The 20,705-nt window shown below is 58.2% G+C and overlaps 1 protein-coding gene across 10 annotated transcripts in view; it reads right to left on the bottom strand.

Moving 5' to 3' along the window:
- SH3PXD2A (SH3 and PX domains 2A) overlaps window positions 1–20,705 on the bottom strand; it is a 235,484-nt gene that overhangs the window by 15,527 nt on the left and 199,252 nt on the right. For 8 of the 10 annotated variants that reach the window (XM_030865530.2, XM_030865520.2, XM_060286716.2 and 5 more), the window contains 3 exons: window positions 9,740–9,853; window positions 5,384–5,467; window positions 186–303 (listed from right to left, as the gene is read on the bottom strand). In XM_030865530.2, coding sequence (XP_030721390.2) covers window positions 186–303; window positions 5,384–5,467; window positions 9,740–9,853 — 316 coding nt within the window. The remainder of the gene's footprint in view (window positions 1–185; window positions 304–5,383; window positions 5,468–9,739; window positions 9,854–20,705) is intronic. The other 2 variants (XM_030865531.2, XM_060286720.1) reach the window with 1 other exon arrangement.

The following is a 20,705-nucleotide window of genomic DNA, read 5'->3' as shown; positions in this document are numbered from 1 at the left end:
AGAGGAGCGCTCTCTGTCACGGCCGCTCAGCCTCGCGGTACTGAAGCCGTCAAGCCAGGCCGTGGGTGCAAAGCTGCTGTCAGGATTGACCTGCCAGCTGGTGCCCTCAGCCACTCTGCTGCCCAGGGCCAGCCTGGGGGCCGGGGTGGCAGAGAGGCACCTTGCTCCTCTGCTGGGGCTCTTACCTGATGTACCACCAGCCTTCCAGATTCTTCCGGATCACCTCCACGGTGACGCCCTTCTCAAAGCCAATCTCGTCCTTGCTTTGGCTGGTGTAAGGCTGCACAGTGACATACTTCTCCTCTGTGGGTGGTGGGTGAGGCGAGAAAGCACAGCTATTTGAGGACGGGGTACAGGTCCTTTGTCCAGCCTCCTTCTCCCCCTGGCCTGGCCTCACTTAGTTGGTGGCCAAGGTGTACTGCATCAACCTCTGGCTTTTCCAGCAAAGGGAAGAGAAGGGAGCAGGCCTCACAGCTGTGCCCTGCATGTGCCAAAGCTGGCCAGGGCCCCAGGTGGCCTTGCAAGCCCCAGGCAGCGTAGAGCTGGCTCTCCCAGCCTCCCAGTCCCATAACTGCAGACAGGCTGCCGGGGCCTGGAGTCCTCAGGGTCCCAGAAACTCCCTGGGCTGAGGGCAGGGCCATGAGGAACCTGGCCCTCCTGGGGCCTGAGTCAGGGAGTCTGAGAACAAACCCAGGTGTCCCCTCAATGCCTGGAGGCCTCAAGGCAAGCCCTCTCCTTCCTGAACATGCCATGCGTCCATCTATGCCCCAGACCTGCTCTCTCAGCCTGTCTCCCACCTCAAACCCTTAAACCCCTCCTCTGCCCAACCTTCTGACAGCTCCAGGGACACCTCAGCCTCCCCTGACCACTCATCTGCTCGCCTGATCACATAACTTCCCCGAGAGGATGCTGTGGGCATGGTTACGTGCCCTGTTAAGGGTCCAGGGGCCAAATGAGCAGGGGCAAAACAGTGCGGCACAATCAGGCGGGAGCCCTGGGGGGACTGAGTTGACCACACAGCTCGGTGGAGCCCCTCTGGGAGCTGCCTGCTCTGGTCTCACAGTAGGATTGCACGCCCTCTTCTGGGCTCCCCAGGCACTGGGAGAGAGGCACCATGGGGAGCTGAACAGGAGCGTGGGGGGGCAAGTGTGGGGAGGCTGGGAAGTTTGTGTCTTCCTGGATTCCTTGGGCCTCTCTCCTGGCAGGGACCCTGTGCCTCCACGGGAGTCCCTGCTCAGGCCTCCTGTCTGCTGGGGACCGGCAGACCCACAGCTGGCCGGCCACAGACACCCTGCCTCCTGGGAGGAGAGTCTCCCCAGAGGAATAGCTTGGGGAGGAACACCCAGCCCCATCCATCCCCTCAGCGGAGGATAAGCGGCAGAGATTGGCACACCCTCTGGGAGGGTCACCCTGAACCTGTGCTGTCCTCTCCGACCTGGATTCTCCCTGGGGGCTGAGACAGTGCCTGGCACACAGTAGGCGCTGCAAAGGGACCATGGAGTACATTGATGAGGACAAAGGTGTGTTGAGCCGGGGCACCGAGGGGGAGACTCTCTGAGCTCAAAAGAGCAGGCTGCTGGCACAGAACAGCTGGCTCTGAGACGGGCGCTCCCCACCCCCCAGCTGGACCCTGCCCGGCAGCCTGCCCAAGCCTCTGGCAGTAGTGGGGGAGAGGGCAGCTGCCACCCTAAGCCCCTGCTCAGGAGGGCCATCTGTTCATTCTTCCCTAGATTATCAGGGTCCCGTCTGCGGCCCTGCGCCGGGCGGAGATAGCAGCTCCCTCTGGGGTGGAGACAGCTGCCCTGCCAGGCCGCAAGGACAGAGCTGGCAGGCCGCTGGCCGAATCTGCAGGCTGCCAAAGGGCAAAAGGTAGGTGACGCCCCACGGGAGCCTCCACAGCTCAGCACGCTCTTCTCAAATGCAAGCCTTTCTCGGCGTCAACTGGCTCCTGGAAGCTTTCAGATTCCAACCCAGCCATGCTGGGGCGAGCCGCCAAGACCGCCTGAGAACCCGGCCCTGCCAGATTCTGACTCGGGCCTTTGAGAAGGTTCGTGTTTTATAGTCCAGCCCCCTGCGCTCCCGCCTATTCCTGGTCTCGCTCCATTTTCCAGTGGGACACCGTAAATCCTGGCCCGGGCGGTGGCCGGAGCAGCAGCGCCGGGCCCCAGGGCTCCAGGGTTCTGAGGCTCGGGTGAGCCGAGGCCTGGGCTCCACATTTTGCCTTTGCTCAGTTGGGCTATTTTTAAAAGCCTGTGGTTCGTGCAGGAAGCCATCATTAAAGTTTCCCTGGGCAAAGTCACTTTTGCAGAGAAAAATTACAGCCTATCTCTTGGGCAGATCAGAGGAGCCCTTCTCTGCCCCACGGCAGAGGACAGGGCCTAGACTGCTTCATGGGGGCCAGGCCCCAGCACCAGCCTCCCCAGTCCCCAGCGTGTGTGCTGAGGACAGAGCCCCGAGGGCCATGTAAGCATCCTGCCTTCCCCTGCCCCTCCTGGTGGGCAGAACCAGGGGCGTCCGTCTTACTCAGGAAGGCTGAGCTGCTCCTGCACGAAGCCCTCTTCGTGGTGGCCCTGGGGCTCATGGGAACACAGATGTCTGGGAGTTTACGCTCCCAGGAAGAGAGCTGGCTGGCTTGGAGGCTCGTCCTACCCTGGCACCGTAGCTTCTAGGAGGTGAGAATTCAGAGCCCTGGTCCCAGGCAGGACAACTCCTCCAATTGGCCTGTTTGGGGGCTCGGTTTTCCGCCACGTTTGGCTTGGACGACGAAGGTGTGGGTTATCTCTGTGTGGCCGCGTGCCCTGTGGGTCTCAGCTCCCTCCTCACAGGTTTCCCTGGGGGAAAGCAGAGGCAGTCCCTCCACTGAACAGGGGCCACAAACCCCACCTTAGGGGGCCAGACAGGAGGATGCCCAGACTGAAAGAAATGACCTTGGCGGGGGGGAGGGAGCTGAGTCATTTGCGTTGCTTGGGGTCTCTAGAAGAGATGCCCCTTAGGAATCAAGTTGAGGGAAGAGGCCCAGGAGCTCTGGGGGCACCTCTGGGCTTCTGGGAGGCGCTGATGCCATGGTCACTCCGATATACCCTCGGAGGATGGTTGCCACCTCACCCCAGGGAGGGCTGGCCAGGCCGCCCACGGGGTGGGTAGGTGGCCGGGCCTGTTCTGGTTTTGGAAGCAGGGGCTGGAGAGCCCTGCAGTTTCCAAACCACAGACGCCTCCCCTTTCCAAACACTTTCCCCTCCGTCAGCAGTCTCCCTGGCTCCCCTCCCAGTCCCTACAACTTACCCAACCCCGATGCAAGAGGCTTTTTGATTCCAGAGGCCTGGTTGGCTCTGGGACTGGGGGAGTGGAGGCCCCGGGGAAGCACTGCTTTTCTCTTGTCTAGTTATATACGACCCACTGCCTGTTCCCCCCTCGTCAGCTCGGCTGTTTGCAGCGAAGTTTCTCCCAGCCAACTTCCTGCAAGTTTTTCTTGGCTGCCTGATTTAACTTAGCCCTAATTTAACTTAGGGCTAAGACTGGGAAAGGATGTTGTTTAGGTCTCTTATTCAAGGGAGAGAAGTCGTGGGCCCGCATTTGCTTACATATTTACATATGTGTGGCTGGCCATAGAATTATGCATTCAGTTGGGTATCTGTGTCTACTTACATCATGTTATGTTTAGAATCGTAAATACTGTTGCCGATATACACGTGGTATAGGAGTTATGTATACGAGACCGCATACGAAGCTATACGTGTACTTGGGGGGTGGCTGCAGAGGTGTACCTACGATGTGGTTGTGTGGATAATGCATCTGTGACTGTGTAAATAGTGCAAACGTGGAATGGTCTACGTGAGGGTGCGTAAGTGTGTACTGTGAGTGGCTGTGTGCACGGGACCGCAGACGTGCAGCTGTGTAGGGCCTGGAGGGGCCAGTGTGCTGTGGCCACGCCCGTGGCTCTCAGGGTTGTGTGCCGGCGGTCATGCTTCACCGATTGAAGTGTCCGAGAGGCCATGTGGTCGTGGAGACAGAGGTGTGTTTGGGGTTCAGTGTGTGATGGTGTTTGGAGCAGATGTGGGAGGGGATGGGGACAGGCCAAACCTTCCACCCTGCTCTCTTTTTCCAGGCCAGGGTCCCACTCTCCTTTGCTGCCAAGGCTCAGGGCCGCTTCCCCGCCTGGCCCCCAGCTATGCTGCCCCACCCATCCTACCTCTATGGTGCCTTTGCTTCACATTCAGCCTGTTCTCTCTGCTTCCACGACTTGGCCCCCTGTCCTGCGCCAGCACCCAGGGTCCACCCCACACTCCACCCTCGGGACAAGCTGGGCCCCTCGCAGCCCGTGCTGAGCCTGATGCAGAGCCAGCCACGGGCGGTGGCCACCCCTGAGTCCAGGCTTGCTGCTGCCTGGGGCTCGGGGCAGATACCAAAACAGGGTCTCACAGTCGTTCAGGAACAAGCTTTGGGGGTAGGGTGCGAGTCATGGGGCATCCCTGCTAATTCTGGAAAAGCCAATGCTTATGACACCCTTCCGGCTGTGCCATCACCGTCCGGAACACATACCCTCCACTCTCCTTGAGGCAGGAGAGATGGGCCACCCACTGGCCTTGGGGCTCTGGAGGTGTTTAGAGGTTTGTTCAGAGGCCTGCCCCTCATTTCCCTGCCTCACAAGCTCTTGGATGTTGGAAAGGCCCTGGACTGGCAAACGCCTTGGTTCCTAATCAGCGTGTATGGCAGGCCAGGGGCTTCCCTGGAATAGTCTTGATCAGGCTGAAATCCCAACAGCTAGTGCTGGGGCTGCTGGAGCCCCCAGCTGGACCTGACCCCACCATCAGAACTTGTTGAGGCTGTGCCCTGGGGCCTGGCTGTGTCTGGATTTTGCTCCTTCTCTAGTTTCCCTGGAGCTGGCTGAATGAGGAGATTGTGAGCTGCTCTTTCTTCCTACTCTGTCCCTAAGTAATTGCTAGAATAGCTCTGGCCAAGGGAACCCTTTCTCAGAGGAGGGAGGCAATGAAGGGCAGGGGTGAGGGGACGGCCCAGGCAGAGACCCAAACACGCTCAGTTCTCTCAATCTGAAGCTTCAGGGTAAATGTGGCCTTTCTTAGAGTCCAGCTGCCCCCATAATCCTGTCCTAAGTCCCATGACCCCTGCCCCCAGGACGCTGGCCAAAGACAGAGCTGCCCCCATTGTCACCCCGATTCCCAAGCGGCCCCTGCGCCCCCCTCCCGCCCCCCCAACCCCCCCACCCCGCCGCCAGCTAGAGTAGGTGAGAGGAAAGTCTGTCTGGTGAATCTGGGTAAGGAGGCCACAGGGCAGAGAGAGGCAGAGCCCGGGAAAGAGGAGAAGTGTTAGTGAAAGAGAGAGAGGCAGCAGCTGTGGGTGAGGAGAAGCCGGCCCGCATCGTCACCTCGGCTGTGCTGCCTGTTGACCATCCCGCCCAGGGTCCACCGGCGATCCAGGCGCCGCAGATGGGCCTTGCGTCTCTTGGACACTGGTGTGGGAGATAGCGATGGAACACACAGCCGACGGGAACCGGCGGAGAGAATGGACATGAAGATGAGATGGGATGGGTGGGGAAGGGATGGAGGGGGGGAAGGTTCGCATCCCCAGGTCTTCACCGCCTGGACTGAGCCCCGGCGGTACATGCCTGCTGGAGGGGCGCGGATCTGACCAGTGGCGGCGCTGGCAGGTGGGGAATAACTCAACCAAAGCCACATTGCATGGGTTATGCCCCCGAGCCTGGGAGGGGCTAGGAATTTAGAATCCCAGCAGCTGAGAGGGGAGGAGGAGCCTTGGCTCCAGCCCAGTGCAAGGACGACCCTTGGTTGCGGCCCTAGGGGGAGCACATGGCTCCCACCATTGCTGGGCAGTGATGGTTCCCAGGAGGGTGTGCCCCACTCTCCACCAGGGCTCACATCCACCTGTTCCCCTGCCCCCACTCACTCAGCAAGTCCTGCTTGTGAACCTGCCACCACGAGCCAGGCACTGCGGATGGAAGAATAAATGTGCCCAGCAGAGACTTGGGGTCTCTTCCTTGGGGGGCTTATAACTCTCACCATCCTGGGTTGGTTTATGTCTTTGCTTTTTCAGTCACCCCCAGTGGATCAAGTCTGTTGAGGGCTAAGACTCTGCATCTCTGCGTCCCCAGGGCCTGGCACGGAGCCTGGCACGGGGCTGATCCTTCAGAAATGTTGCTGGGTGAAGCACACACAGTAGGATGCCACAGGCCTTGGTCTGTTCCCTCCCCACATGCTACCCACTGTTTCTGACAACAGAGGCCCTGCCGCCCAGCTTTTCACGGCTCCACACTCCTCTCATCTGCACAGGTCCTCTGACTGCTATGGACCAGCTCCACGTGCCCCCCGCCTTCCTATGGGACGCCCAGGTGCATCAGGGGCCCCCACCTCCTGGCACTGCAGAAGGAGGGTGCCAGGCTGCCCAGGTCTGGGGGAGGGAGGCCAGCACTTAAGAGTCAAACTGCCCTGACACAACTGAGCCACATCCCACCAGGGCCTCCTGGGAAGTACTTATTTTTCCAGAGGGAGAAGAGTAGCCTGTTTGACCTGCTTCTTGTAAGCAGGAGGCCTGGACAAAAGGTTAGGGGTATGGATTCAATCCAGGCTGCACTGCCAGGTTACTGTGGCACCCTGGCAGGCTGCCATCCCTCCCTAAACCTCTGTTTCCTCATCTGTCTTTGGGGTTGACACCACCTGCCCTGGCGTGAAATAAGACAGGGTCTGGACAGGCTCTGTGGAATGGAGATGAGGTCCTGTGTGAGGTCAGACTGGGAGGAACCTGGACAGCTGACCTCCTGCGGGTGCGTCCACCTGGTTTCTCTGTGAGCAGAGGAGCTTCACTTCAGCTGATGCCCCGCCTGGGGCCACCCTAGCAGTAAGTGACATTTACCCGGTTTAAACCAGGTACCAAGACCATCTCACTGGAGCCTCACAAAAGCCCCACGTAGCTGGCACTCTCCCCATTCTAGAAATGGGAGGCCAGAGGCACAGGGGTGTTCAGGAACCCTCTGAGTCACACACCTGAGCGTCAAGGCAGCACGCAAATCCACGCAGTCTGGCTCTGGAGCCTGGACTCTAGACCCTGCGCCCTTTAGGCACCAACAGTGGAGAATGCCTGGACCCTGGGGCCAATGCCAGCCCAGGGAGAAAGGCAGGTCATTGCCGGTGGCTGCAGGACGCAGGGCACAGGCAGAGACCCAGGTTTGGGGCTTGGCTCTGCCACTAACTGCTCCGGGGACTCCGTGGAGGTGACACCCCTCCAGGCCTCCGCTTCCTCACCTCTGAGGCGATGCTCCTCACGGAAGCACCCTGCCATCGTCGGGCCTGGACCCTCCTCATCAGCAGTGGACAAGGGGGTCTCAGCCTCCACCTCGGCCTTCCTGCCCCCTACTGAAACGTTTCTGCATTCTCCACAGCACACCTGGCTTCAGGAGAAACATGAACATATGCCAGAACATCTGATGACAGAAATAAACCGAAACAGCCTCTTTTCTTCCTGAAGCAATGGAGCATGAGCTGTTAGGGAAGCTCTGATGGGACGAAGGCTTCCAATTTCTGCCTGTAGAGCTCAGGGGACCTACAATGGGATGGCAACAGGGCTGGGGTAGAGATGGCCAGAGACGGGACCAGGGTGGGCTGATCTCTTAGCCACATGGCTGCCCGTGCAGAGACTGGCGGACACACCACAGCTGTTGGGCCTTGGGCTGGGGTACTGAGTCCTGAGCCCTTCTGTACAGCTGCGGGGAGATGCCCACGATGTGACGATGGGACTCACAGCTGCCCAAATGTTGCCAGGGGTGCTGGCACACAGGTCCTATCAAAGTGTGCAGAGGAACCTCTCATCAGGAGGTTCACCCTGAGCATACACGCGCACGCGCACACACACACCCGCCCCCGCCCCTGCTTGAAGGCGGAACCTCCACTGGCTGCCTGGCTCTTACTCCATCGAGGTCAAAATTCTCTATAACCTGTTACTGCTTGTTCTGTGCAAAGCACCCAATCTCTCTTCAAACCAGCCTGGCGGCGTCACTGCCCACGCACCTCTCAGGCTCCTTCCTACCCACTTGGTGTCCTGGTCCTCCAGCATCTACCTGACGTCTCCACTCTGACTCTCTTGGCGTCACCTTTTCAGGTGGGGCTCCAATTCCACACACACAGACACACATACACCCTCCTAGAATTGCTCACAAGAAAATGCTTCACGGAGAGGCATGCGGCACGGTGGGAAGACCACTGGCGGAGGAGGCCGACCAGGGCTCAAGCCTTATGAGGACAAATACATATCTAAATATTTGCAGCCTTAGTTCCTGCATCTGGAAAATGGAGATGATGACAGAGCCTCCCCAGGGTGGTGAGGGCATTTCAAGTACCAGGGCAGACACCTAGGAGTGAGTGAGACCTCAGTACACTCTAGGGATTGTTATTTCTGAAAAGCCCTGGGATACCCCCCAGAAGGTGGAACTGGATAGGAGGTGAGGCCTGGTGACTGCAGACAAAACAGACCGGACCCAGCTCAGGAGCTACGACCCTGCACCGCTGCAGAGGTGCGAGGGAACCAGAGATGAGATGGGGGACAGGCTCAGTCCCTGGGCTCGGGGAGCAGCCAGGAAAGGCCGAGCACCTGGCCTGAACATGCCAGCCCTTCTCAATGGGGCCTGGTCTCTGGAAACCTGTCACAAGGCAGACATGCACTGCAGGGGCTGCAGTACTGGTCAAGGGACTGAAATACAGCATTTACATGGGAGGAAGGGCGGGGCTCCGACTGCCTGCCGAGTAACCGACATTTGCGGGAAGGATGAAGACGGAGCTGGGGCTTGGCAGGCCGCTTATTCTGGCCTGGGCAGTGTGGAATGGGGGGTGGGGCAGGGGCAGGCCTGGAGGTGGCCTGAGCCCCGGGTGGCAGGCACGCATCCCCCTGGCTCTCAGATGTGCCCATTTGGACGGTCTCCACTGACCGTTAGGGCAAGCGTTCCCGCTGCCAGAATAAGGGAGGCTTGGAAGCGACTAGGAGCAGGCAGCCGGGAACAGGGTGGCTCAGACTCGCCGGGCTCTGGCAGCCCGCTCTGGGGAATACCCAAGTCCACGGATAGGCTGAGCAGGCCAGTGCTGGCTGGGGTTGGGAGGAGGGGAGGCTCCTTGAAATGCACTGGAGAAAACCCCAGAAAAACCTCACCAGGTCAGAGCTAATGAGAGAGGCTGACGGTGCAGGGCTGGAGCCATCCCTGGGTTCCTGCAACACTGAGAAATGATTCACAGACCTGCCCTCCACGTCTGCACCCCTGACCGGGATGAGAGGCACCTGGAAGAGAAGCCTCTGAACAGGCTGTACACGGCAGGAAGTTGTGTGCACAAAGTCCCTTTGGGGTCGTCCCTGTCGCAGAGAGCACAGTGTGGGGTGAGGGGGGCAAAGGTGGATCTCTGTGGGGACCCCCAGAGGAACCCAGGCCTGCTGGTGGGGAGAGGGACCAGCCCTAAAGCCGTTCTCCCCCATCTCTGCCCCAAAGTTGCCAAAGCCTGAGATCCACACCCCACGGGAATCTCCCCTCTAATTTTAGCCCCATGTGGGACCAGTAAGGACAGACCTGGCACAGGAGGTGAGCCTGTGGGTTGGCCTCAGTGACACGGGATCCTGGGAGACGCAGGGGGGGAAACATGATCCATATCGTTTTAGAGCTTCTGATGGTCTTAGGGAGAAGGGTGAGAAAGTTGCATCATCTCCCCGACCCCTTGAACCCACAGGAGCTTACCTTCCCCAGTCTTGGAGGTGTTGATATCTGAGTCGTCCCGAGTACCATTCTGGGCCTCCAGGTAGGTGGCAGGGACCCAGCCCTGTTCCTCAGAGGTGCTCACGAACCACCAGCCTGCAGTGGGGACGGGAGAGCAGCCATGAGAGCCCAGCAGATGGCAGAGGTGGACGGGGCCAGGACGAGGAGGGAAGGAGCAGCGTGGAGGGGAGGGTGCAGAGCCACACCGCCTGGGTGCCTGGCAAACGTCTTGCCCACCTCCAGCCTCCTGGAGCCCAGGCTCCTCGCTGAGAAAGAAGAAAGCAACACGCTCCCTGAGAAGAGGGCCTGATGGACCACCATCCACTCACACAGACATCTGATAACAAAAAAACCTGAAAATGAAATCGACACAATGATATGCCCAACACGTGAAAGTTACCTTGCAGGAAAGGTCACGGGAGCTCTGACCAAACACAGAGATGGTGTAGGGTCCTTCAAGCCCACTAGGACCACCGGTGTGACCCGGAGTTGCACCACTTTCTCTGCTTTTAAAGGCACCAGGGGGTAAAGGCCTCACAGATACGTTCTAATGGTCACTGCTCCTGCTTCCCACCTCCGGTCAGTGGTATTTTCACATCAGTGCTACTCACAGCTGCCCTTCGGTATGTTGACAACTCAATCGCAGTAAGTGGGCACCACACCCTTGAGTGACCCTTGAGGGTTGTGGCCAAGTGATAACGCCTCATTCATTTTCTTTCCCCTTTGCTGGCTTGTTCATTCATCATTCAAACAAACGCTGAGCAAAGTACTCCAAACTTGGTGGCACAAGTTCTCTTTTCTGTCCATGACAGAGCTCAGCATTTCCAAACCTGGACTGTAGCCTGTCAGGAGACCCCAGGGTTCCTCCCTGGCCAGCACTGAGGCCCCATCACCACGTGGCCACAGCAGTGAGTAGCTGCCCGAGGAGGGGCACAAGGGGACCTCCAGGCGCTCCCAGCTGGGCTTAGCCCTGGGAGGTGGTGGAGGCTGCCTGGGGGCTGCTGTGACAGCAATGGAGACGGACGGAGGACAAAAGTCCCACCACTGCACAGGACCTCCACACCCAGGGTCAGCACCTAGGTCTTCAACTTCTGATGCCCCACGTCACAGGCCTAGGAGAGCAAACAGCCTGTGGTCTAGTCTTGAATGCCCACTGCACCCCACCCTTTCCAGGAAGTTCCACAACACTCTGCGAGCAGCTCTGCAAAACCTATGAAACACCATGACAGCTGTGTGATACCATAACGTTGGATACATGTCCTTATACGTTTGTCCACACCCACAGAACGTCTAGCACCAAGAGCGAACCCTAATGTAAACTAGGGACTCTGGGTGACTAGGATGTGTCAGTGCAGGTTCATCAGTTGTAACAAGTGCACCACTCTGGTGCAGGGGGTTGAGGATGGGGCAGGCTGTGCATGTGTGCGGGCAGGTGTATGTGAGACACCTCGGTACCTTCCACTCAATTTTCCTGGGAACTTAAACTGCTCTAAAAAAACCAAAGTCTTCAAAAAAAAAAAGTTAAAGAGAAAGTCTCAGACAACGGTCTGGACTTCTGTGGTCCAGCCCTTAGCTTGGTCACTGCCCCTCCGGAACCTGGGATAGATGCCTTCTTTCCCTCCCTCTGCCAGATTCAGGTCAATTCCCTTGTCCTTCCCCAAGTGGGATGGGTGTGGGCCACCTTCACAACACCCACGGCCACGTGCACCCTCTGGGCCTACCTGCCTGGGGCAGCACCGCCATCCTCCCTGACGCCCAGGCCACAGCGGCACAGCTACTCAGGAGGCTGTGAATGAGAGACTCCAAAGAAGCCAGAGGGGTCTCTGCCTGGGATGCCTTCTCCCCTTCTCGCAGGCTCTGCGGGAACACTCTCAGGAATCCCAACAGTCTGTGCCAAGAGGCCCCGGGCCCAGTGTTCTTTCACAGAGCCCGACTGGAGGTCACGGGACGGAGCTCCCGACCTCGCAGAGGCTCCTGCCCTGCGGCCCTGCCTCCTAGGCCACAGGAGTCGTTCTGACTGGTCTGCACTTCCCCGGACACTGTAATGGTTCAGGGGCTTTTCCAGGAACCGACATGGGTGCTCTGGCGACCTGAACCCTAAATCCCACGTTAACCAGGAATCGCAGGGGTGTGTGGGAAGAGACGTCCTGAGGGTTAAGTCAATAAAACAAAGTCAGGAGATGGAGAAAGTCAGCCTTGACCATCACTTGACCCTGGGGCGCAGGTGTGCTAAAGCTAGACTGCCCTGTTGGACTTGCTAATTACAGTGAGTCAGTGACCTTCCTGGGCTGTTCACCTGAGCCAGAGCGGGTTTCACTCACTCACTAATGTCACCCGTACCCAGCAATCAGCAAGGTTCATAATCGAAGGTCCACCATCATGAGTCAAGTCTGGAGAACAAAACCCAAGCCCACTGGGCACCTGCCACCACAGATTTTGGCACGTAAGGATGAAGCCCTCTGAGCCACTCTGGGTCAGCGGTCCCTCCCCGACCTCCCGCTCACAGGATAAGCTCCAAGAGCCCCAAAGAGCAGGCACCACAATTCCCAACTTGGAGTCACTTTTGGGAGGGTCTGGAAGGCTGAGGCTCTCACATGCCTGCCCAGGTCCAGGTCCCAATGCCAAAAGCTCAAAGGTTTTGGTTACCACACCCTCCAGACCCTCCCCAAACTGTGTCCGGGGAGATGAAAGACCAGTTCCAGCCTCCAAAGCCAAGCCAAGTCCCGGTAGGCCAAGGAAGTACCCTGAAGGCCTAGTCTCAAAGGGAAGCTCTTCCTCCCAGGAGAGGGTTTCCCCAGGATGGGCCCAGGCTGGGGCCAGGGACCTTATCGTCATCAGACAGAACAGGGATGTGCCTGGAGAAACCGTGGAGCTTGGATGCATGTGTCTCGTGGAGGATTTGCCAAGATCTCTCCCATGCCCAGACCCTCTCAGCCTCTCTTTCTACACCAAGGTGTGTCCACCGCCAACTCCACCCTCTGAAACAACCTACTTGCTGTCTCAGTGGGAGCACAGTCTTTCCTTTCCTTGTGTGACCCCATGGCTTCCCAGGAAAGAAGGCGACTTGGTGATCTCCTGGACGGCTGGGCTGACTGTCTCCTAAGCCCTCTCTCTACTTCTGGAATCTGGGCTCCAAAGTCATCCTCAGCAGAGGTGAAGGAGGCAAGTCCCGCCATGGGTACCAGGAGGGCTTGCAGGGCATTTCTCCATCAGTCCCATCCAAGCTTGTCTGTGTCCTCACACGTGTGAAGCAAGCCCACCAGCCTGCTGACCTCTTGCTGTCCCCTCTCCTGACCTCTTCCCATGGCCATCTCCAGACCAGGGCCCTGCATGGACCTTTCTCCTTGGCTCCAAGGGCCTCATAATCCCAGGATGTAGGGCTCTTTTCTGCTGGTGGCATCGTTTCCCTTCCCTCCTAACTTCACCCTTTGGGAACCTTCCATGTACTTTCTGCTCTCTCCCTCCCCCCAGGAGCCAGAGATCGGTGATGGAGGGATGGATCTGGACTTGTCTGTGCAGAGAATCTCCCAGGGGCAGGGCAGGGCTGGCCCTCCTCCTACCTCTGTTGCATAGGCCTGGCACTCAGGGTGAGCTGGGCAGGGACTTGCTGAGAGGCCCAGAGTGTGGCCGAGGTGCCCAATGGGCAGGGCGGCACGATGGTCTGTGCCTCACACCACCTGGGTGCCCCTTGGAGGTGCCAGGGCTGTCTCTGAGTCCTTCCCACCTCAAAATCTCTGTTGCACCACAAGTTTCTATGGAGCGTGGGCCACATTACTGGCTGCCTGTGACCGTCGCACCCCAGGGCAGCAACTTAGGATCCTATTCTCCTGCTGCACTCCCAAGACTTGGGGCTGAGACTCTCAACCATCCTCACGGCTTTGTGGACCTGCCGACCTTGCCCGAGAACACTGGCCTGGACTTCCACTCCAGCCCTGACACACGCAGAGCTGGGCTGTGTGGCTTCGAGTCTCAGGTCCCTCCTGCACCAGGCCCTGCAGAGAAGAGCTTGCCACTGGCTGGGCTGTAGGCACCTCCGCAAAGCAAAGGTGGACAGGCTCAGTCACCGCCCAGGCAGGCGTGGCTGAACAGGGGCAGAGGTGCCTACCTAGCTACGCGCAGACCTCCTGGGAGCCCTGGCGTGAGTCACACAGTTGGGCCTCTGGGGGAGGCTCCCGGGGCCGGCACCCACCCACAGCTGCTGACAGGCCTCTCCCAGATGCCAGCAGCTCAGACGTCAAATGCTGCAACTGGGGCTCCTGACCAAGGTCACCGCTGCTCCACCAAGGAGCAATTAGAGCCTGAACCACCGTGGGGGCAGCCTAGCTGGCCAAGAGGACTCAGGCGTCAGCCAGCCCTCGGGGCTCCCACCGTGGGGGCAGCCTAGCTGGCCAAGAGGACTCAGGCGTCAGCCAGCCCTCGGGGCTCCCAGGCTCCCCTCCAGCACACACCGTGTCCTCATGCCTGCAGAGCACATAGGGGGAGGTAGGTTCTGTCCACACACACGCGTGGACGGCTGCCTGTGCACCTGGAACAGAGGTGTGTCTGTACGTGCATCACATGATATGATTACAGTCAGACGCTGAGAAGAGCACGCTGTCAGGAGCTAACATGACACACATTACCTGATTTCATCTTCAAGAACCTTACATTTTACTATCGTCATCATCCCCACTTGACAGATGTGGAAACTGAGGCAGAATAGATCACAATTAGGAAGACGCAGAGCTGGACTCAAAACCAAGCAGTCCAGCTTCACGACCCATATTCTTAACCACCAAAGAAGTGGAGTAGGTGCACATCTGTGGCACGCAAGAGCTCAGGGGTGACTCCCTGAGAACGAGTGTCCCTGAGTCCTTGTGCTTTATATATGTGCCACCTGTGAGTGGGCATGTCCACATCGCTGAGGGTTTGCTTTCTGTGCGAACACCATGAGTCCAGTCGCAGGTTTGAGAGTCTATGTCTACAGGTGAGGATCCTCTGGAGGAAGAGGGTAATAATTAGGAATCTAGGGTCAGACAGACTCAAATTCAGGTCCTGGCATGCAACTTCCTAGCTGTGTGATCTGGGGGAAATTGCTAAACCTTTATGAGCTCAGTCTCCCCTCTGATATGGGAGTAATAACTGGAGCCCACCGCCCAAGGTTGTTGAAATGAACAGATGAGACATAAGTAGCTTAGCTTGGGGCCTAGCACAGAGTCGGAGCTGAAAACCCTGAGCTCTGATCAGGGTGGTGGTGGGTATTTGGTATTCTAGACTCACAGAGTCAGCACCCATGGGTGGCCAGGTGGTGTGTGTGCCCAAGGAGTGTGTCAGGAGGTACTCAATACAGCTTGGTGAACTCACGTGTGTGTGTGTTTACTGATATCTATGGAATTTGGGGGCTGTCTTCTGGGGTTTCAGAAGAACGGAAGGCGCTATCTTTTGCAATATGGCTTGCTCTTTTCTCAGCTGATGCAATGCATGATAGCAAACACGGTGAGAAATGGGGCCAGGGGGAGACGTCCCTGGGGTTCTCCTCCTTGCCCTACATGTCTCAGGGCCCCCTCGGCCTGGCTCCGGTCCTTCAGCTCACACAGCTCCCCAGCACAGAGGTCCTGCAGCCTCCTTTCTCCTTTAGGAAGCCCTCCCTGACTGACCCCCCAAGTCCCAGTAGCATCCAAAGCATCACCCCCACAATTCACAGCAGCTTGTGCACTCTGAGAATAAGTCTTGTTGGGACTCTAAGTATCTCGTCTATTTTGTCTTTAGGGCAGAGCTGAGCTTGCAGCAAGCCTAACAGCAGATGAGGAAACTGAGGCACAGAGCCTAAGTGCTGGAGCCAAAGATCCGACTCTGAATCCCATCTTTGCCACTTCCATGCTCTGTGGCCTCAAGAAAGTGACTTAACCTTTCTGAGCCTTGGTTTCGCCATCTGTAAAATGGTAAGACTACCACGCAGGCTAGCGTGAGGACGAGATAAAGAACAGCGCGTGGGGTCTGGCACACCAGCAGGCACCCATTAAATGGAAGCCATGAGCTTCACTGAACGAAGGATTAAAGCCACAGGACGTGGGAGGTAAGGTGGCCGGCACTCGTGGATGCCCAGGGACCGGCCTGAGCCACAATGTCTCACAATATCTCATGTCCTCGGAAGATGGATCCAAACTCCAAGCTGGCCTCTGCTACCCTTCCTCTTCTATCCTCCTAGCCTCCGTTCTTGGGAAAGGAAATTCAGCAAGGTTTTACTAAAGGACCGAGCTTTGGACTGACGAAGTGGCCACACCTGTGCCCAGCTGGGGGCAGCTGTTCCCCGACAGGCTGCCAGACTTGGCCTTTTCCCAAGAAGTCAACCCTGGTTCCCAGGCAAGAGGGGAGCAGGCTCTTTTTTGTTGTGGGGGCAGAGGACTTAGTGGAACAGGAGTTGGTGGGGAGCCCCCAAGGGGCCTGGGCTAGCTGGGAGGCCCCTTACACGCCCCGGCACCCCAGCCCGGCAGCCATGCTCTACCAGCACCAGCCAGGCCACTGCTCAGGTAGGTCTTCCCAGCTGGAGTGCCTTATGCTGAGATGCCCCCCAGACGGGGCAAGAGAGGGCTACCACGTCCATTCTTTTGAATGGGAAGCTGCAAGCTGATGTCCAGGAGCACTCAGATGCTGGACGTACAGGAGGAGGCATCCTTCTGGCGGCCCCAGGCTAAGCCCCCGGGCCCGGGACGGCGTCTGGGAGCTGAACTGGCCAAGCGCCCCAGAGCCGCCTCACGCTGGCCTCTCCTGGGAGGACCGCGTGTCCACAGTGCCAGAGAAGAACAGCATTCGGCGAGGCTGGCCTATAGGCCAGGGCCCAGCCCTCTCCAGGAGGCAAAGGCCCAGAAAGGACAGCAAGGTCACCTGTCACAGCATCCGACCGGCTCAGCGGGACGCACTAAAACCCACCTCACAGTGGCTCAGGGGCCGAGGGTGGGAGAAGGCAGCACCGGGTGGCCTGGCCAGCACCTCCAGCTCAGGGCAGCGCTGGAGGACTCCCCACGCCAGGTGGGGCAGGGAGCCCCTCAGCCACAGCAGGCAAAGCTCTGGGCCAGAAGGTGGGCTTTTCCCTCTGTCCAGGCTGAGCGTAGTCCTTAGCTGCTGGGCCAGTTGCAAAGCCCTTTCAAACGGACTCTAACTGGGGTGGAAAGGGTGGAGCTAGAAAGAGAGTGAGGCACGGACACGGACACACACACACACACACACACACACACAACACACACACAGACACACAGACACACGCGCGCGCACGGGGAGGGAGTCAGAAATAGAGACAGACGGAGGGGATGGGAGGACCTGGGAGAGGGACTGGGGGCCTTAGCCTCTCTAGAAGGGGGCTGAGCCTGGCCAAGGGTGGCAGGAAGTGATGGGCACTCCCAGGCCACTGCTGTCCCCAGGGTGACCAGGCCACAATGGCCTCCTTAATGAGAATGGATAATGAGCTCATTAGGGCCAGAGGAGGCCAGCTGCATGCGATCAGGATGTGAATAAAGTCCTCTGAGGTCACGGCTCCGAGTAGAACAAGACAGCTGGTGGGGGAGGGGGACCCCACTCCTCCCTCTCCCTCTGAAACTCCCCCGGTCCTTCGAGGTCCTCCATGAGGTCTCCCCAGCCTGCTCACCCCAGGATTCAGCCCACAGGCACCTCTTAGCCCCTCTTCCAAGACAGACCTCAGTTTGGATCCTGGCTTCACCACGTACTCACTGGTGACCGGGAACAGGGCTGACCTCCTTATCACAAGAGTATGAGCCGGGGGCTTGCCTGGTGGCGCAGTGGTTGAGAATCTGCCTGTCGATTCAGGGGACACGGGTTTGAGCCCTGGTCCGGGAAGATCCCACGTGCCACGGAGCAACTAAGCCCGTGAGCCACAACTACTGAGCCTGCGCATCTGGAGGCTGTGCTCCGCAACAAGAAAGCCCGCGACAGTGAGAGGCACGCGCACCACGATGAAGAGTGGCCCCCGCTCGCCGCAACTAGAGAAAGCCCACGCACAGAAATGAAGACCCAACACAGCCAAAGTAATTAATTAATTAATTAGTCAATTAATTAAAAAATAGTAATGAGCTGCCCATAGGGTTGCCTGGCATCCTGTGGTGCACTTGGGCTGGTGTATTGAAGACACGTGGTGTACTCAACAACCAACCTTTACTGAGCACCTGGCACGTGCCAAGCCCTGTTCTAGGCATCGGGACGCTGCAGAGAACAGCCCACAGTCAGGACGCAGGCTCTCCTCCTCTATCTCCCCCTGCACGGCACCCAAGATGGGCGCGGACACAACCTGTGCACTGGCGCCGGGGCCAGCAAGAAGGCTGGGCTGCCCTCCCACTAGCCCTGGGCGCCCACACAGAGGATATCAGGCAGGATGAGACAGACTGGGCGGAGTTTGGAACACAGCAGCCTTGAGGTTACCTCCGAGCCTGCCTTTTCTTCTCCGCCTGGTCCTTCACATGGTCTAACCCAGAGTATCTGTGTGTGCAGTGCTACTGTCTGCCCAGGCCTATGCGAGGGCTTCCGTGTGCAGGTGGGCAAGGGGTGAAGGAGCCAGGAGCAGAGGCACAGTCCCAGGCCTCGAATACCTGCCCCCATTCTCCATGTACGCTTGGCTCAGGCTTTGGCCCCTCCGTGAGAGTGAAATGTCCGGGCATTCTCGTGTCCTTTCCTTGGAGTGGTTTGGAAGAGGGGAGGAAGAATTTGGGGGCACTGAATGGTGGACGTAGGGGAGATGCTGAGGACGAAGGGGGCTGAAGGGGACCTGGCTAGGCACATGTCACCAGCCCTGCCCACCTGGCCACACTACACCTGGCACAAGGCTGAGCCTTAAGGGACGGCTTCTGCCCTGATCCCCCTCCCATAACCTTGGGGCAGATCTGAGGCTTCTACCTGAGAGCGGCCAGAGATGTGGGAAATGCAGGCTGTCCACGGCATGCTGTGCCTTTAAGAACAATGAAAGGAGGCCACCCTGGGCCAGGCCTCCCCTGGTCAGAAGGCTCTGTCACTGCGGCCTCTTGCCAAGACACACTCCAGCTCACAGCACGTGGCCTCTACAGTCCAAAGCAAACAGGAGCGGGTGACAGTCCCTCCTAGTCACCCGCCTCCTCGGAGAGGCTCCCCTAGTCCCTCCCAAAGTACCTCCACAGCCCCTGCCTTCCTGCCTGACCCATTCCTCTGGTCCCACCTCTGGCCCCTACCCTCCTCTCTGCTGCCCACAGCCTCCCCTTCCCCCAGATGGGGCTCTCAGGCCACCAGGGCCCCAGAACCTTCCCATGGCGCCTGAGGCCTGAATTCCAAGACCATTAGCACAGGCTGTTACGTCACAGTTTGGAAGGCTCTGTAGATCTGTGGCAAGAAGACAGCAAGAACTGGGCCGCTGCCACTCCTCCCCCAACCCTGCTCCAGCCTGCCCACCACACTGGACGAGCCCAGGAGTCCAGCGCTGGGTCTGGGCAGGCCAAGGTCATGAGCAAGGCACCCAGCAGAAGGCAGAGAGGGGGGACATGCGAAAACGATGGGTAGAGGAGAATCATGTCTTTAAGCAAGGGCTCTAGGGTGAGGTTGCCTGGGTTTAAATCCCAGCTCTGCTGCTTACTAGAGCCGCATGATTTTGAGCAATCGCCTCAATTTCTTCAACTGTAGAATGGACCTACAGTATGCCTACATCTCACTGTATTGGTGGATGAGTAAATCTATGAAAAGGGCTCAGAATAGTGCCTGGTTCCTGGCAAGGCGCACCAAAGAGCTATCACTAAAGTTTAAGTGCAAACCACAGCGAATTTTAAAGGAACCAAGACCTCAGTGCCTCTCAATGACTGGTGTCAGGGCTGGGCAGGGAGGCAGGTGGTCTTAGGTGTCTGGAGTTTCTAGGAGAGAAAGCCTCTTGGTGTCACTGTTACTTGGCCTTGACCTTAGAAGGTCTCTACTGAAGATCTGGTTCTGTGCTTGGCACAGGTTGGGGGCAGGGACAGGGCAACCCAGGCAGCCTCATGCCATAGACACAGTGATTGTTGATGCAACATTTGAGGAAACTGCAGACATCAGAGATGAAACTGAGTAGTCAGGGAAGAACTCTTAGAAGAGAGGAGACCTGAACTGAACCTCAGATTAAATCTGGAGGGAAGGAGGGAGGGGAGACGGCAATCTGGTGGGAGGAGCAGGATGGGCAGGTGATGGGAGTACATGCAGCCCTAACCATAATGTTCACCATGCTCCACGGTGGGGATTCTTCCAGATGACGGTGAGAGGGGCAATCACCTTCAATGTCACTGCCCTCCACCTACCGTGAACAGAAGGTAGCTCAGGAGGGTAGGATTGCAAAAAGGTATTTTCTGCCATGATTGTAAAGGATGCAAACGGTGGGCGAGATGTGGCTCTGCAGGGTGAGTGAGGCATTCAGATGGAGGGAGGGGCGGCAGCGAGAAAAACAGAGAAGGGAGGTGTGGACTTCTCAGAATCACGACAGGAAGGTTAAAGTCTCCCATGTGGATTCCTGAAAAAATGTTCAGGGCAACAAAAGGGTGTTTCCCCTGATGTTCCAGGCAAGAGGGAGAGTAAGAAAGAGGGAAGCTGGAAGAGACTGAGTGTGGGCGTTGACTGCGTGGCTCTATGGGGAAGGGGGCCTGCGGGGCACCTGTCCGAAGCTCGGCATTTCCCCTCCGGAGTCAGGGGCTCACACTGGAGGGCGCTGACCGGGAGGGTGGCGGGCAAACGGCCGCAAGGCGGAGATGGACGCGGCACGGACAGCTGCCCTCCGCGAGCTCGCATTAGCGGGTGTGAGAAAAGGCCAGAGAGCACTTGACCGAGAGCCTGCCAGGCCACCGCGAGCAACCCTGAAAGAAGCGGAGGCGGGAGCGAGGCCAGAGGATGCAGAATGGGCCACAGCCCCAACTTTCCAAGCAGAAGGTAGATTCCAGAGTAGAGGTGACCTCAATATGGGTCCTGGTGAAGGGAAACC

The sequence above is a fragment of the Globicephala melas genome, chromosome 16 (assembly GCF_963455315.2).
Source record: "Globicephala melas chromosome 16, mGloMel1.2, whole genome shotgun sequence".
Lineage (NCBI taxonomy): Eukaryota > Metazoa > Chordata > Mammalia > Artiodactyla > Delphinidae > Globicephala > Globicephala melas.
This window is presented reverse-complemented; position numbering and strand designations above follow the sequence as displayed.